General features: G+C 43.4%; 2 protein-coding genes across 3 annotated transcripts in view; both read left to right on the top strand.

Moving 5' to 3' along the window:
• LOC117567269 (dynein axonemal heavy chain 3) overlaps window positions 1–14,594 on the top strand; it is a 51,401-nt gene that overhangs the window by 30,267 nt on the left and 6,540 nt on the right. Inside the window, exons 37-53 of one of the 2 annotated variants that reach the window (XM_034247131.2) lie at window positions 1,244–1,369; window positions 1,575–2,662; window positions 2,717–3,028; window positions 3,100–3,247; window positions 4,137–4,347; window positions 4,406–4,540; window positions 4,606–4,778; window positions 5,368–5,535; window positions 5,816–6,375; window positions 6,426–6,600; window positions 6,661–6,833; window positions 7,203–7,685; window positions 7,743–7,922; window positions 7,980–8,139; window positions 8,190–8,599; window positions 9,138–9,348; window positions 10,242–11,162. The exons of the other annotated variant lie outside the window; for it this stretch is intronic. Of the exons in view, the coding sequence (XP_034103022.1) occupies window positions 1,244–1,369; window positions 1,575–2,662; window positions 2,717–3,028; window positions 3,100–3,247; window positions 4,137–4,347; window positions 4,406–4,540; window positions 4,606–4,778; window positions 5,368–5,535; window positions 5,816–6,375; window positions 6,426–6,600; window positions 6,661–6,833; window positions 7,203–7,685; window positions 7,743–7,922; window positions 7,980–8,139; window positions 8,190–8,599; window positions 9,138–9,348; window positions 10,242–10,565 (5,037 nt within the window). The 3' untranslated portion in view covers window positions 10,566–11,162. Of the gene's footprint in view, window positions 1–1,243; window positions 1,370–1,574; window positions 2,663–2,716; window positions 3,029–3,099; window positions 3,248–4,136; window positions 4,348–4,405; window positions 4,541–4,605; window positions 4,779–5,367; window positions 5,536–5,815; window positions 6,376–6,425; window positions 6,601–6,660; window positions 6,834–7,202; window positions 7,686–7,742; window positions 7,923–7,979; window positions 8,140–8,189; window positions 8,600–9,137; window positions 9,349–10,241; window positions 11,163–14,594 lie in introns of those variants that run through there. 2 annotated transcript variants of the gene reach the window in all.
• Window positions 12,789–14,507, top strand: LOC117567271 (uncharacterized). Its single transcript, XM_034247135.2, has 2 exons — window positions 12,789–12,885; window positions 12,983–14,507. Exons 1-2 carry the CDS (start codon window positions 12,883–12,885, stop codon window positions 14,330–14,332), a joined length of 1,353 nt encoding a protein of 450 aa, XP_034103026.1. The 5' UTR covers window positions 12,789–12,882; the 3' UTR covers window positions 14,333–14,507.

The following is a 14,594-nucleotide window of genomic DNA, read 5'->3' as shown; positions in this document are numbered from 1 at the left end:
GGCTGCCGTAAAATCCAAAAAAATTGACGTTTAAGAAAATTATGAATAATAGATGAGTGAGAAATATCATTAAATTTGTATTGGTACATTTTCCGATTCGTCATATTTAATGTGCCTAGTTTAGTCTATAAATATCCATAAATATGCACGCACTAGTTAATTTTGATGTTGGTCGTTTTGTAAATGGGGAAGAGAAAGTAGTTGGCGCATTAATTAGGCATGCAAGACGACAATCTATTAACAGATCTTTTATGTCACATAAATCAGAATTCAATAGCAAATTGATTTCGTGTGGCAGTTCTAGATTTTAGTAGATGTCTGTGCATTAATATTCGTTCTAGTTGTCCTTAATTTGAAAGTCTTTTGAGAGCTTAAACCAAACTATTTTGCCTCACTAAAACGCTTTTCGAATTTCGAGCTATATCTAGACATTAAGTGCTAGCTAGTCCTGGGTAATCCTTTTGCAAAAGTGATATAAATTGAAATTGGGCCCCGTCAGTAGTTGCGCTTCAGGCCATCCATTAACCGCTTAAACTCATCCATTAACCACTTTAATCTCCCGACTGTAGAGTAATAACTGTGCAACATCGCATCTCCTATCTCTCTACATCTCTCCTCCCACTCTCTCGCTGCAAATTGATGGTAAAATGATTATAAACCTGATGCAGTCATAGCTTTGGCATTTGGTTCTGTTTTTGGGGGGATCTGTTTATGGCTTGGCTCGGCACAAAATTGGAATGCAACCTGTGCACATTAGAAAGATGATGAGCAAATTCAACTCACAACTGGGCAAATCAATCAATGCTGTATTTTGGTTTCTTGCCAATGCTATTCCAACACACATAAGCAAACACATACGAGAGTTTCGCTCTCCATGCACACACATTAATTAACAATTACACTAAAATGCTTCAAAGAGCCTACTACAACTCCAACTGCAACGCCAAACACCAAAATCCAACTCTGAGTTTAGCTTGGATCGAGCTCAGGGAGCTGTAAAATTTCTATGACTGTGTCCTGGATGGCTGGCTGGCTGGCACAAATCCTATGGCACTTAGAACGAATGCAAAATGCATGTTGCAAGCTCGAGAGTTGCATGTTGGTTTTGGGCAAATACTACATAAAAATGCAGTAGTAGTCAACGACAATGACACCAAACTCCTAGTTGAAACAAAGCTTGTGGATTTGCATTGTGCATTGTGAAATTCTCTCGATATATTCTTTGTATATTCATTCACAACAGGCAACGGATGAGGGTTATGTGGAGGATATCAATGGTGTACTTAATACCGGTGATTTGCCAAATCTCTACCAACTGGAGGACAAGGCCTCCATTATGGAGAATATGGCAAATGTGGCCAAGCAAGTGGTGAGTATGAAGCGTCGTAGTAGTGAGTATAGAGTGTGGCAATCAAACGACAGTGTTCGCTTGGTACCCCCAAAAGGATTTGCCAACTGTCAGCAACAAATTCGCTTACTTACCTTGCACACTACCTTTCCCTGAATGAAGTCCTTGTCCCTTCTCGCTTTCTCTCTCTCCCTGCACTCACACAATGTGTCAACAATGCCAACAGGGTAAAGTCCTTGATTCGCTGCCAAGTGAGGTGTATGCCTATTACATTGAAAGGATAAGGGAGCAACTGCATATTGCATTGGCCTTCTCGCCCATCGGTGAATCCTTCAAGGAACGCATACGTGTCTATCCCTCATTGATTAACTGCTGCACCATCGACTGGTACATGCCCTGGCCCGAGGAGGCACTCTCCCGTGTGGGCACCTATTTCGTCACCTCCATGAAACTCAATCGACCCCATGAAGATGACAAAGAGGAGGCGGTTGCATCGGCAGCTCCATCGACGCGCCCCTCCGAAGAAGTGCCCGAGGGTGGGAATCGCGAAACAATGGGAGAAGTGGATCGTGAATTGACCCAACTCGAGCAAGATCTTGTCTATTGTGTGATGTACTTCCATCAGTCTGTTGTGGAGGCCAGTGAAAAGTGCTACTTGGAACTGAGTCGTCGCAATTATGTGACGCCTTCAGCTTATCTAGAGTTGTTGAAGGCTTTTCGCACTTTCTATGCCCGCAAGCTGGACGAGATTACGCGACTGCGTGACCGTTATACAACGGGTTTGGAGAAGCTCGACTTTGCCGCCAGTCAGGTGGGTGAAATGCAAGCGAATCTCTACGATTTGCAGCCCAAACTTAAAGTGCTTTCCGAGGAAACGGATCGCATTATGGTGAACATTGAACGCGAAACAGCGGAGGCTGAGAAAAAGAAGGAAGTGGTGGGTGCCGATGAAGCGGCAGCTAATGAAGCAGCTGCTGCTGCTCAAGCTATCAAAGATGATTGCGAAACGGATCTGGCAGAAGCTATACCCGCCATGGAGGCAGCTCTGGAGGCGCTGAATACGCTGAAACCCGCTGACATTGGTGTGGTCAAGTCCATGAAGAATCCGCCCTATGGTGTCAAGTTAACTCTGGAAGCTGTCTGTGTGCTCAAGGGCATTAAACCGGATCGTAAACCCGATCCTAGTGGACATATGGTGGAAGACTATTGGGGACCTTCGATGCGCATGCTCAGCGACATGAAGTTCCTCGAGTCGCTGAAAACTTTCGACAAAGACAACATACCACCAGCTATTATCAAAAAGATACGCGATAAGTAGGTTGATTAATACTAATACACTTAACAGTTTTCATTAATGTTCCATCTCAGATATATAGCCGATCGTGACTTTGTGCCCGAGAAGATCAAGGCAGCTTCCATGGCCTGTGAAGGCATTTGCCGTTGGGTAAGAGCCATGGATGTCTACGACAAAGTGGCACGCATTGTGATGCCCAAGAAAGCGGCGCTGGCCGAGGCCGAAGGTGATTTGTCTCAGCAAATGGAGAAGCTCAATGCGAAACGTGCCGAGCTGCAAGTCATCTTGGACAAGTTGCAGAAACTCAATGATTTCTTTGCGGAGAAATCGCGTGAAAAGAAGCGCTTGGAGGATGACATAGAGAACTGCGAAAAGAAGCTAAACAGGTGAGTGTTTCTGGCCCACAGAAAACATATTTCTAGTATTATTGTGTGTCACATAAATTTTTCATTTGCAGAGCTGAGAAGCTCTTGGGCGGATTGGGAGGCGAGAAGACGCGCTGGTCGGAGGCAGCCAAGAATCTGCATGAATCTATTAGCAATATTGTGGGTGATGTGCTTCTCGCTGGCGGCTGCACCGCTTACTTGGGCTTCTTTACCACCGAGGTGAGTCACGACGACGGCGGCGGCGGCGCCACGAAAACATTAATGCGAAACCTGCACCATTTTGCCAGCCATTACCGCAGACCAGAGCTCGTCTGCGTACTGTGTATGTGTGTGTGTGTATGTGTGTGTGGCAGAGGAACAGCAGCTAATGGCCGCGCTTCTGCATCGTGTGAGATTTCCATAAAGGATTTTAATATGCATGAGCACGTTGCATTGATTTTCCTTCCTGTTATTCTTTTTGCCACGCTCTCTCCCGTTCTTTTGTACTTAGAGGGTATAAAAAACATGGCACATCCCCCAGCCTCTGATGAGCATGTCAGACCCTGTCAATGTTTTGCACAATGTTTTGCTCTAAGCCTGACAGTTTGCTACATAAATAAAGCTTTAATCTGCATATGAGGAATATTAATTCGATTTGCAGCTATTAATTAAAGCAATTGTGTAGGATGTCCAAAACTTTTTGATATGCTGTAAAACTTAAATCATACAGATTGAAGCTACACAATTTGTAAACAAATTCTGGTTTATACTTTCTTGTGTATAATCCAAATTATAGAAGTTTATTAGTTTTCTTTCTTAGGGTATTCTTTAGTCTAAATTTATTTGCCAGCATTTGAAATTGGTTTTTTTGCGTTGCTTTTTGCATAGTCTTTTCAATTTTCCCGGCGCTTAGTTTTACGGCTGACGTGACATTTTTATACACAGTTATTCATATCTACATACATATGTAGATATGTACATATACAGGGTATATTTTGTATGTGGAACGTGTGCATAAGGTGCACAAATGCTGACATGTTAATATTCCAGCAAAAGTGGCGTCCAGACTTAACACTTTATTGTCATGTTTTTTATACTTTTTGGTACCAAATCGTTTATTATTTTTTAGTACCGAGCTAATATTTTGGAAGACTGGAATGCAGTGTGTCAACGTAGGCATATACCCAGCAGTGAGACCTTTTCATTGGCCACCACTTTGGGCCATCCAATGACCATACGCGCCTGGTCACTTGCTGGTCTGCCGGCAGATAATTTCTCTGTGGAGAATGGCATCATTGTGACCAACTCCAGTCGCTACTCCCTGCTCATCGATCCACAGGGTAAGTGCTAGAAATAAACTCTTTATTACCCAAACAAAACCAAACATTCATTTTACAGTGCAAGCCAACAAATGGATTAAGAACATGGAGAAGAACAATAATCTGAAGGTGGTTAAACAGACCGATTCCAACTACATGCAGGTGCTGGAATTAGCGCTGACCTATGGTCAGCCGGTGCTCATCGAAAATGTGGGTAAGTTAATGGAGCAAAGAAACGAAAAAAGAGAAAGGGAGTTTCATGTTACAACATTTGCTTAGGGGAGAAACTGGACTCGAATTTAACGCCCATTTTGGAGAAGAACATTATAAAGCACAAGGGCGGTCTGTTCATAAGAAGTGGCGACACAATGATTGAATACAATCCCGAGTTTCGTCTTTACATAACAACATGTCTGCGCAATCCGCATTATCCGCCGGAAGTGATGGTTATGGTAAGTTTGACATATGCAGCAAGTCTGCTCTTCATCGAGTCGAGTCGAGTCTGTGGCAAGCCAATGCCAATGATGACGTTAGTTGTTGTGTAATAAAAACGACGAACTTAAATTGATATTTTTGAGAAGGAAAGGGAGCGACGCTGAAGTACAAACGATGACGGCCCGACATCGACATCGGCGCTGGCAATATGCAAATTTTCGATGGCATTGACGAGAACGTCGAGAATGTCGAGGACATCCATCCCATTGATGTACGTGCAGAGCCGTGGCTGCTGTCTGTTTGCTTCTGCATAACTAGCGCGACGCCCTTGCTCCGAACTCCCCTTCTCCTCCTCCGCCTACTGTTGCTCCTTCTTATACTGAGTCTATCCCTATTCCCAGTTCTATGGTCGTGTTTATAAAATTTTCCAGCATTTCGCTTCTGTTGGCGTTTTCATTGCTTTTTATGCTGCAACTGTTGTCAGCAGTTTTCGTGTCTTTATTCTATACATTTTTTTCCCTCTTCACATTGTGTGTGTTTATTTTGAGTTTCATTTTTTCCCCATTTAACCAACCAAGCTCTTCCCTCCTATGCTATCGTGTTTAGGTAACAGTATTAAATTTCATGATAACGGAACAAGGATTACGCGAACAATTGCTAGCGATTGTGGTGGCACACGAGCGTCCCGATTTGCAAGAGAAGAAGGAACAATTGATTATTGAATCCGCAAGGAATCGTGATGCATTGTACACTATTGAATCCAAGATATTAGAGGTAAGTCTCTCTATTTTACTTCTCTCTTCTTACTATTTCCTATTTTCCATTTTTCCTACACACACACTGCTGTGTCGTCTAGTAGTGCTTTATAATAAATGTTTTTCCATTGAATGCTTTTGGTAGTTTTTCTTTCTTTTGGTTTTTGGTTTTGCTCCAGCGATTCAATTAGAGTCGAACAAACAATTTATGTTTCTTTGCGTGGCCAATGACAATTCAATTAACTGGAAACAAAACGTTTAAATCTGCAACTTACTTACGTTTGCAAACTCTTCCTCAGGTACTATCCACCTCCGAGGGCAATGTGCTTGAGGATGAGAACGCCATCAACATACTTTCCTCCAGTAAAATACTATCCGAGGATATCCAAGAGAAGCAGGTGATTGCTGTGGCCACCGAGATTGAAATCGATGCAGCACGACAGCAATATATACCCGTGTCCAAGCACTCGGCCATTCTATTCTTCTGCATCAGCGAATTGGCTAATGTGGACCCGATGTATCAGTATTCGTTGGCCTGGTTCATCAATCTCTTCGTCAACACCATACTGAAGGCACCCAAGTCTGCGGTGCTGGCCGAGCGTCTAAATAATCTCAATGATTACTTTACCAAATCCATCTACACGAATGTCTGTCGTTCGCTATTCGAAAAAGATAAGCTGGTCATCTCGTTGGTCATGTGTTTGGGCATACTTGTTTCGCAGGGTCGAGTGGCCAAAGATGAGTTGCTCTTTTTCCTTACCGGTGGAATTGGTTTCAAGAGCATCATACCCAATCCCTATGCTGAATGGTTGCCCGACAAAGCCTGGGCGGGAATTTATCGTGCCAGTGATCTAGATGGGTAAGTGAAACTCATTCTTAGAGTAACCATTACTAATTGCATTCTTGTAGCTTAAAGAACTTGCACCTTAAAATTGAAGATAATGCTCACGCTTGGCGTGACTATTATGATGCTGTTAATCCTCAAGACTTGCCCTTGCCCTCGCCTCACGATAAAGTTAATGACATGCTGCGTTTGATCGTGCTCAAGAGTCTTCGGCCAGATAAACTGGTGCCTGCTGTGCGCGTAAGTTGAAGGAGCATGTAAAAGAGAGAGTAGCTTTATTTATTAACTCCTCATGCACAGGCTTTTATCACACACAACCTGGACAAGTCGTTTGTGGAGCCGCCACCCTTCGATTTGGGCGCCTCATTCGCGGATAGTTCACCGAAAATACCGCTGGTGTTTCTGCTATCAGCCGGCTCTGATCCCATGGCCAGCCTCTTTATGTTCGCCAAACAACGCAACATGTACGAGAAGTAAGTTAATTAACGTGAGTGCCTCATATTTCCGTGTCCATGTCGTGCGGTGTCGGCTCGTGGGCTTGGCCCATGGTGATGCGGCTGTGGATGCTCTGCTCTCGGATTGTGGGGGGGTTGGCTTGTTTTCGATTAAGCGCGACATGTGCGCCTTGTAGCGATATGTGTCTGTTTTACTCGGATGAGACGACATGTGACGAGGAGACATCATCAGAGTGGGGGGGTAGCAAAGACCAAAGACACAGCGACAGCGTCAGCGACCATGCTTGTGTTTTTGTCAAGTGCCCTCTTGTTGTAACTTTAAAGCGAATTTATGCTAAACGCGTTTGTTTGCCTTCTTCATCTGCTTCTTCTACTTGTGTCGCCTAGATTGAAAACCATCTCGTTGGGTCAGGGTCAAGGACCGCGTGCAGAAAAGATGATCACGGAGGCAGCTCGTCATGGGCAATGGGTCGTATTGCAGAACTGTCACGTCGCCTTCAGCTGGATGGGCGACTTGGAGCGCATATGCAATGACACCACACTTACGGATGGTGCCCACAATGACTACCGTCTGTGGTGTACATCATATCCGAGTGCCGTGTTCCCGGTGTCGGTGCTGCAGAACTCGGTCAAGATGACAAATGAACCGCCTAAGGGATTGCGCGCCAATATGCATCGCTCCTTCACATCGGATCCCCTGATGCGGGACAAGTTCTTTACGAACGCGTTCCTCTTCTCGGACTCGGCTAACAAGTGTTGGCTGCGCGGCGTATTTGCTTTGGTCTTCTTCCATGCTGTTGTCCAAGAGCGTCGCGAGTTCGGACCACTTGGCTGGAATATTCCCTATGAGTTTAACGAATCGGATCTGAAGTGAGTTTTCTTAAATAGTTAACTACATTTTCTATTACTTATTATTACTTTTTGTAGGATATCCCTGTTGCAGCTGAAGATGTTTATAGCACAGAGTCATAGCATTCCTTTCAGAGGTCATGTTTATCTCACAGGCGAGTGCAACTATGGTGGACGTGTCACCGATGACAAAGATCGACGTTTGATCTTGTCGTTGCTGAACATGATATACAACAGCAATACCATCGAACAAGATAAGTGAGTAACAGCTTTGACTTCATCTTTAATTCGGTTAATAACTTATTTCTCCTTTAGCTACGCGTTGTCTCAATCGGGACAATACTGCGTGCCTCTAAGTCCAACCAAACTGAACTCCATTGAGTACATCAGCACTTTCCCATTGAGTCCACAGCCCGAGGTTTATGGACTGCACGAGAATGCGGACATTAATCGCAATGTGAAGGAAACCAATGCGGTAAGCAGAACCTCATTGGTAAATTAATTATTCTAATACTCTGTCGACAGCTCATTAGTGGAGTGCTTCTCACCCAGACCGATCTGATGGCATCGGTAAAGGCCTCCTCGGCTGGTGGGGCTAAAGAGGATCCTGCGATTGCCATTTGCAAAGAGCTGTTGACGCGTCTGCCCGAGGAATTCGATTTGGATGATGTGAGCAAAACGTATCCCGTCATCTATACGAATTCGATGAATACGGTGCTGCGACAGGAATTAATACGCTTCAATCGTCTGCTATCGTATATACGCAAGAGTCTAGTTAATGTGGGCAAAGCTGTCAAGGGACAGATTGCCATGATACCCGAACTGGAGCGAACGCATGCCTCCATGATTATAGGCAAGTTGCCGGCGGATTGGCTGAAAAAGAGCTATCCCTCGTTGAAACCTTTGGGTAGCTATGTCACCGATTTTCTAGCCCGGTGAGTGTTGTTGTTATTGTTGTTGCTGTTGTTGTGGTTGCTGTGTGGTTTGCCTCATTTCTATTTTAAGAGCAAAACCATCAATGAATGGTGGCATTGTATGCTCTGAGCTACTGTTGCTTTTGCTACTACGTCCTTTGCTTGCTGCAATTGTGCAAATATAATAAATGTGTTTGGGTGTGCCGCATTCATATATCGCAGCACTCCTTTCCCTCTCCTTTTCGTTCCCATCGCTCATCCTCAACTCCATCCTGTTGCCGTTCAATATTGTTGCTGCCATTCATGGCAAAAATCTTATTTGCTATTGACATCAAAGGACGATGAAGCTGTGTGTGTGTGTGTGTGTGTGTGTGTGTGTGTGTGTGTGTGTGTGTGGTGTGTGTGTGTATGATTGTGTGTACAGAAGAGAGAAAGAGAGAGCTCATGTTGCTGCCACTGCTTTGTGCACTCGCAACCTTTTGTTGTCAAATATTTAATATTTATTAACAAATTGAAAAATAAGATAACTCATCTGTCTGCACATTCTGCCTCCTCATAGATTGGCCTTTTTCCAGTCGTGGATCGAGAACGGTGAACCAAATGTCTACTGGATCTCCGGCTTCTATTTTACCCAGTCCTTTATAACGGGTGTACTGCAAAACTATTCGCGTAAAAATCGCTTCCAAATCGATATGATCAACATTGAGTTTGCGGTTACTAAATTCGAAACACAAACCACACAAGTTGCTGATATTGGTGCCTACATTCGGGTAAGTGTGTGAGCTGTGAGGGGGGTCTGAACTTAATTTTAAAACAAATTAATTGCGAATGACCAAACGATAACACAATACATATTTTATCGACCGTTTGTTTTGCCAACTCTTCAGGAACAAAAAGAGATAAATGATGAGACAAAGTTTATACAAGTAAGAAAGACGCAAAGTTTCAAATATTTAAATTTATTTTAATTATCCATTTGAGTTTCAAATTGATACCGCTACTTTTTTTTATAGATACTTCACTTTGTTTCAGATTATTATTGCTACGTTTTTTATACGTTATAAATTCACTTTATAATTATTCCAATGAAATATTTAAACGTTTCACTTGGCTTAAAATTATTGGTGCTACTTTAAATTTACCGCAGACTGTGCAACTTTTATTTATCACCCATTAATTCATTTTATAATTACTTCATCGAATTATTCAAGCGTTTTTAAATCCCAATTATAAAACTGAAGCAGTTTATTGTTGAAATAAGTTTCACTTTCCGAACAAGTTATACTGAAACATTGTTCACATTTAAATTGAACTTATTTATTAATTCATTTTTAAAATTATTTTAAGAAAATGCTAAACGCCAAGTATAACTAAATTATTTCATATTAGTTGAACACTTTTCTCATTTGTATATAATATGCAAACAAGTCTTTAAGACTGTTTCTTTAGTTAGTTTTTTATTGAGCACCTTATGTTATGTTAATTGATTATTTTTTTTAGTTTACTGTTAGATACTTAATGTAAATTAGTTTCACATTTTTATTAATTGTATCACTTTATATTAAGTAATTTCACATTTTATCAGTTTATCACTTTATGTAATTATCAATTTATTATCTAATATTTCTTGTTAAATAATTATATATTTTTATAAACACTCCAGGGTATTTTCATAGAGGGTGCTCGCTGGAATCGCAAGACCAAAGAAGTCGATGAATCTTTCTCGAAAATATTATTCGATACTCTGCCCGTAATCTATCTACGCCCGGTGCTAAGATTACCAGATGAAATCCCACGGGGCAGTGGCGGTGCAGAGCCAAGTCCGATATATGATTGTCCCGTGTACAAGACGAGCGAACGTCGTGGTGTCCTCTCCACCACGGGCCACTCAACCAATTTTGTGATGTACCTGCAGTTGCGATGCTCCCAGACACCGATGCATTGGATTAATCGCGGCACAGCCTGTCTCTGCCAGCTCGATGATTGAAAGTTGACCCATGGGGCATATCCTGGACGTTCGACTTCAACCGGGGAACGGATGTGCCACACCATGCGTCGATTTTTATACGTTTTACATTGGGCCACGGGGAACCGAAACTGAAACTGAAACTCAGCATGGACTGGGGGCGACTACTGGTTGCCTGCCTCTATATTTTTATGGATATACGTATAGAATTAAACTGGAATCAAGAACAGCAGCAGCAGCAGCAACAGCGACTGGACCTGTTTGGAACACCATACATATGCTGATATTCTACTATATATGTTACGTATATATCTGTTTGATTCTTGCTTTACTTTTATTTGTTGCGTTTGCGTCAGGAAACGCCGAAAGCGAATTCTGCCCACCGATTCTATTTATTTTTGTCCGTTTTTCCGCATAGGAGGAACGAAGCAATGTGCAATGCGCAGTGGCATTTTGATGATGATGTTGATTGCCAGATATAAATTAAATATGCAGAACTCTGTAGAGCAATGGCTGAATATATATTTTTTATGTGTGCGCCATTTACAAAATGAATAAATGACAAAATAAACCAGGAGCATGTGTTTTTTGCTCCACCTGCTGTGCGACAATGTTATATGATATCTTTATAAACTGGTCGTAAACATTAAAAGCATATCTTAAATTTTTAGATAACAATACGCATAAGTAGAATTCTACTTATGTGTCAATTTAGAAAATATAAATAGAATTGCCAAGGTCTTCCATCCCGTCATATCCTCAACTTAAACGAGATCTCCACCGATCGACATTCTCCCATTGTCTAAGCTAATGGAACGCACATGGAAAAAATAATATAAAAGAATACAACAGTAACAAAAGGCAGCACACACACACAAAAAAAAAAAAAAAAAAAAAACTGATCTTAACATTCTAAGGCCCACATGAGAGGGGATGATGACGATGATGGAGATGAAGATGATGATAATCGGTTTTAGCATTTTGATGAGATTTATTGCGTGCTTTGTGTACAATTGGAGCAGCAGCGGCAAATATAAATTTAAATTTGAATTTAAATTAAACTTTGCCACGAGCAGATAAGCATAAGCATATTGAAGAGGCATATTTCAAAATATTTCATAACGATCGATACGTTATTCGAGTAGATCTATTAAATCACCCCGCTATTAATAGATGCCTAATGTGGCGTAACCGAAAATAGCAACACTCAAGAGCTCGCGTCCATCATGGCACACACTTTCAATCCCAACTGCCAACTGAGCGTTGGCCTTAAGCGTTTTGATCAAGAGTCGCCAAAAAAAAAAAAAAAACAAATGAAATACAAAAAAATCATTTTGAAAAATGAAACAAATTGAAAGAAGTAACAAAATACACCAGCTGTCTATCAGTCCGACTCCAAATGAAGAAGCGAACGTTGTTCAACAATGACAACAACGACAACGTTTTGCGACAACGATACAACGACAACTTCCGCTTGCAATTACCACGCGAGGAGGCATTGAAAATCTACCAACTAAAGCGATCAATCGACAATCGATCGACCCCTGCTATTCATATGCAATAATGTCTGTATAATGTGATACAAATAAATTGAGACTAGCGAAGCTCACGGAGCCCTCAACTATTGTTGATTCTCTGCCAAAAGTCTCGAGACAATCCAAATATCGTCGTGGCCGCCACGTTCAACATTTCTGTTGTTTGAGAAGTTTTCAGCTTTAGTTTTTAGTATTTTTATTTTTATTTTTTTTATTTCGGTGGAATCAAATCAAATGTATTGTTGACTTTCGTTTTGTTTTATATATATGTATTTGTATTATTAGTTTTTTTTTATGGTTCGCATCATTTGTTCATTTGTTTTTATACATACCTACATATATGGTAAATAGGCAAGCGTTAGATACAGAGGAGGAGTACAATTGATGTGTGCTCTCGGCTTGAGATACTTTTGACAATAGCAACTAGACAAGACAAACCACTAAGAGCGGCTAATGCCGGCCATCAATGGAGATATGGCGATCGAGATGAAGATGATGAAGAAGTGGCCCAAACATACGATCGACATAGACAACTCGACAACGAGATCGCGACGCCGCAAACTCAACTATACGTTGCGTTAGTGTTAGTTGCCGCATGGAGCAGTAACCGGTTTCATTTTGTATCGTCTCCAAAGTGAATGGCACACAGAGCTGTGCTTTTGCTGCTTCTGCTGTGGCTTCTGCTTCTGCGAGAACTTTTTCGCAAAATCTGTGTATAAATAGTGTCGTAAGGTCTGGTTTGAAATCAGAATCAAATTTGGATTAATCTCATAGACACGCATCGTCTAGGAGCATCTTTGAAAATGGTTAGTTCACCATCCTCCAACCGGATAACAACTCAACCACAGGACTAACCCCTAGAAATTAACTCAACAATACTCATCGTTCAACCCTCTCTTACAGAAATTCTTCGTTATTGCCTTCGCTGTGATCGCAGCTGCTGCGGCCACCTCCATCTCCACGGAGTACCTGCCCCCAGTGGACAATAACCTCGAAGTCGTCGCCGAGTCGATCGATGCCCCAGTCGAGCAGGGTGTGCTCAGTGATGATGGCTACCGTTACAAGACCGTGCGTCGCCTGAAGTTGCGCCACCGTCGTGATGTCAGCGAACTCCCCCTCGAATACCTGCCCCCTGTTGAGGCCGCCTCTGAGGAAGTCGCTGTTGAGACCCCAGTTGCTGAGGATGGCTACCGTTACAAGACCGTCCGTCGTGTGATCCGTCGTCGTCGTGATGTGAGCGAACTCCCCCTCGAATACCTGCCCCCAGTTGAGGCTGCTGCTACCCAGGAGGTCGCTGTTGAGGCTCCCGTCCAGGAATCCGCCGTCCTTGCTGATGATGGCTACCGTTACAAGACCGTCCGCCGTGTGATCCGTCGTCGTCGTGATGTCAACGAGCTCTCCAACGAATACCTGCCCCCAGTTGAGGTTGCCGCTACCCAGGAGGTCGTTGCTGCTGCTCCCGTCGAGGAATCCGCTGTCCTTGCTGATGATGGCTACCGTTACAAGACTGTCCGTCGTGTGATCCGTCGTCGTCGTGATGTCAACGAGCTCTCCAACGAATACCTGCCCCCAGTTGAGGTTGCCGCTACCCAGGAGGTCGTTGCTGCTGCTCCCGTCGAGGAATCCGCTGTCCTTGCTGATGATGGCTACCGTTACAAGACCGTCCGTCGTGTGATCCGTCGTCGTCGTGATGTCAACGAGCTCTCCAACGAATACCTGCCCCCAGTTGAGGTTGCCGCTACCCAGGAGGTCGTTGCTGCTGCTCCCGTCGAGGAATCCGCTGTCCTTGCTGATGATGGCTACCGTTACAAGACCGTCCGTCGTGTGATCCGTCGTCGTCGTGATGTCAGCGAACTCCCCCTCGAATACCTGCCCCCAGTTGAGGCTGCCGCTACAGAGGCCGTCGCTGTTGAGACCCCAGTTGCCGAGGATGGCTACCGTTACAAGACCGTCCGTCGTGTGATCCGTCGTCGTCGTGATGTCAGCGAACTCCCCCTCGAATACCTGCCCCCAGTTGAGGCTGCCGCTACAGAGGCCGTCGCAGTTGAGACCCCAGTTGCTGAGGATGGCTACCGTTACAAGACCGTCCGCCGTGTGATCCGTCGTCGTCGTGATGTGAGCGAGCTCGCCAACGAATACCTGCCCCCAGTTGAGCAGACCCCCATCATCGATGTGCCCGCTGAGCCCACCATCTTGGCTGATGATGGCTACCGTTACAAGACTGTCCGTCGCCTCAAGCTCCGTCGTCACTAAAGTCCCACACTAATTACCCACCCACCTCCTCAGGCTTTGAGATTGCCAGATGCAACTGATTTGCTCTGTCGAACTCAATTGAACTTAACATAAGCGTATTAGTCAATGATAACGAGTTATGAATAATTCGAGTACAAAACCGAAACAACAATAAAACATTTTTTAAAAAACAAAAGCAATTTATCTTTTATCCTCCTTATCTTCCCCACATTGCGCAAACTCGAAACCCGCCCAACTTAATCTTATCTTATCGTTTCAACGA

Source organism: Drosophila albomicans, chromosome 3 (genome assembly GCF_009650485.2).
Source record: "Drosophila albomicans strain 15112-1751.03 chromosome 3, ASM965048v2, whole genome shotgun sequence".
NCBI lineage: Eukaryota > Metazoa > Arthropoda > Insecta > Diptera > Drosophilidae > Drosophila > Drosophila albomicans.
The sequence above is the reverse complement of the archived record's forward strand: the minus strand, read 5'-3'. Positions and strand labels throughout refer to the sequence as shown.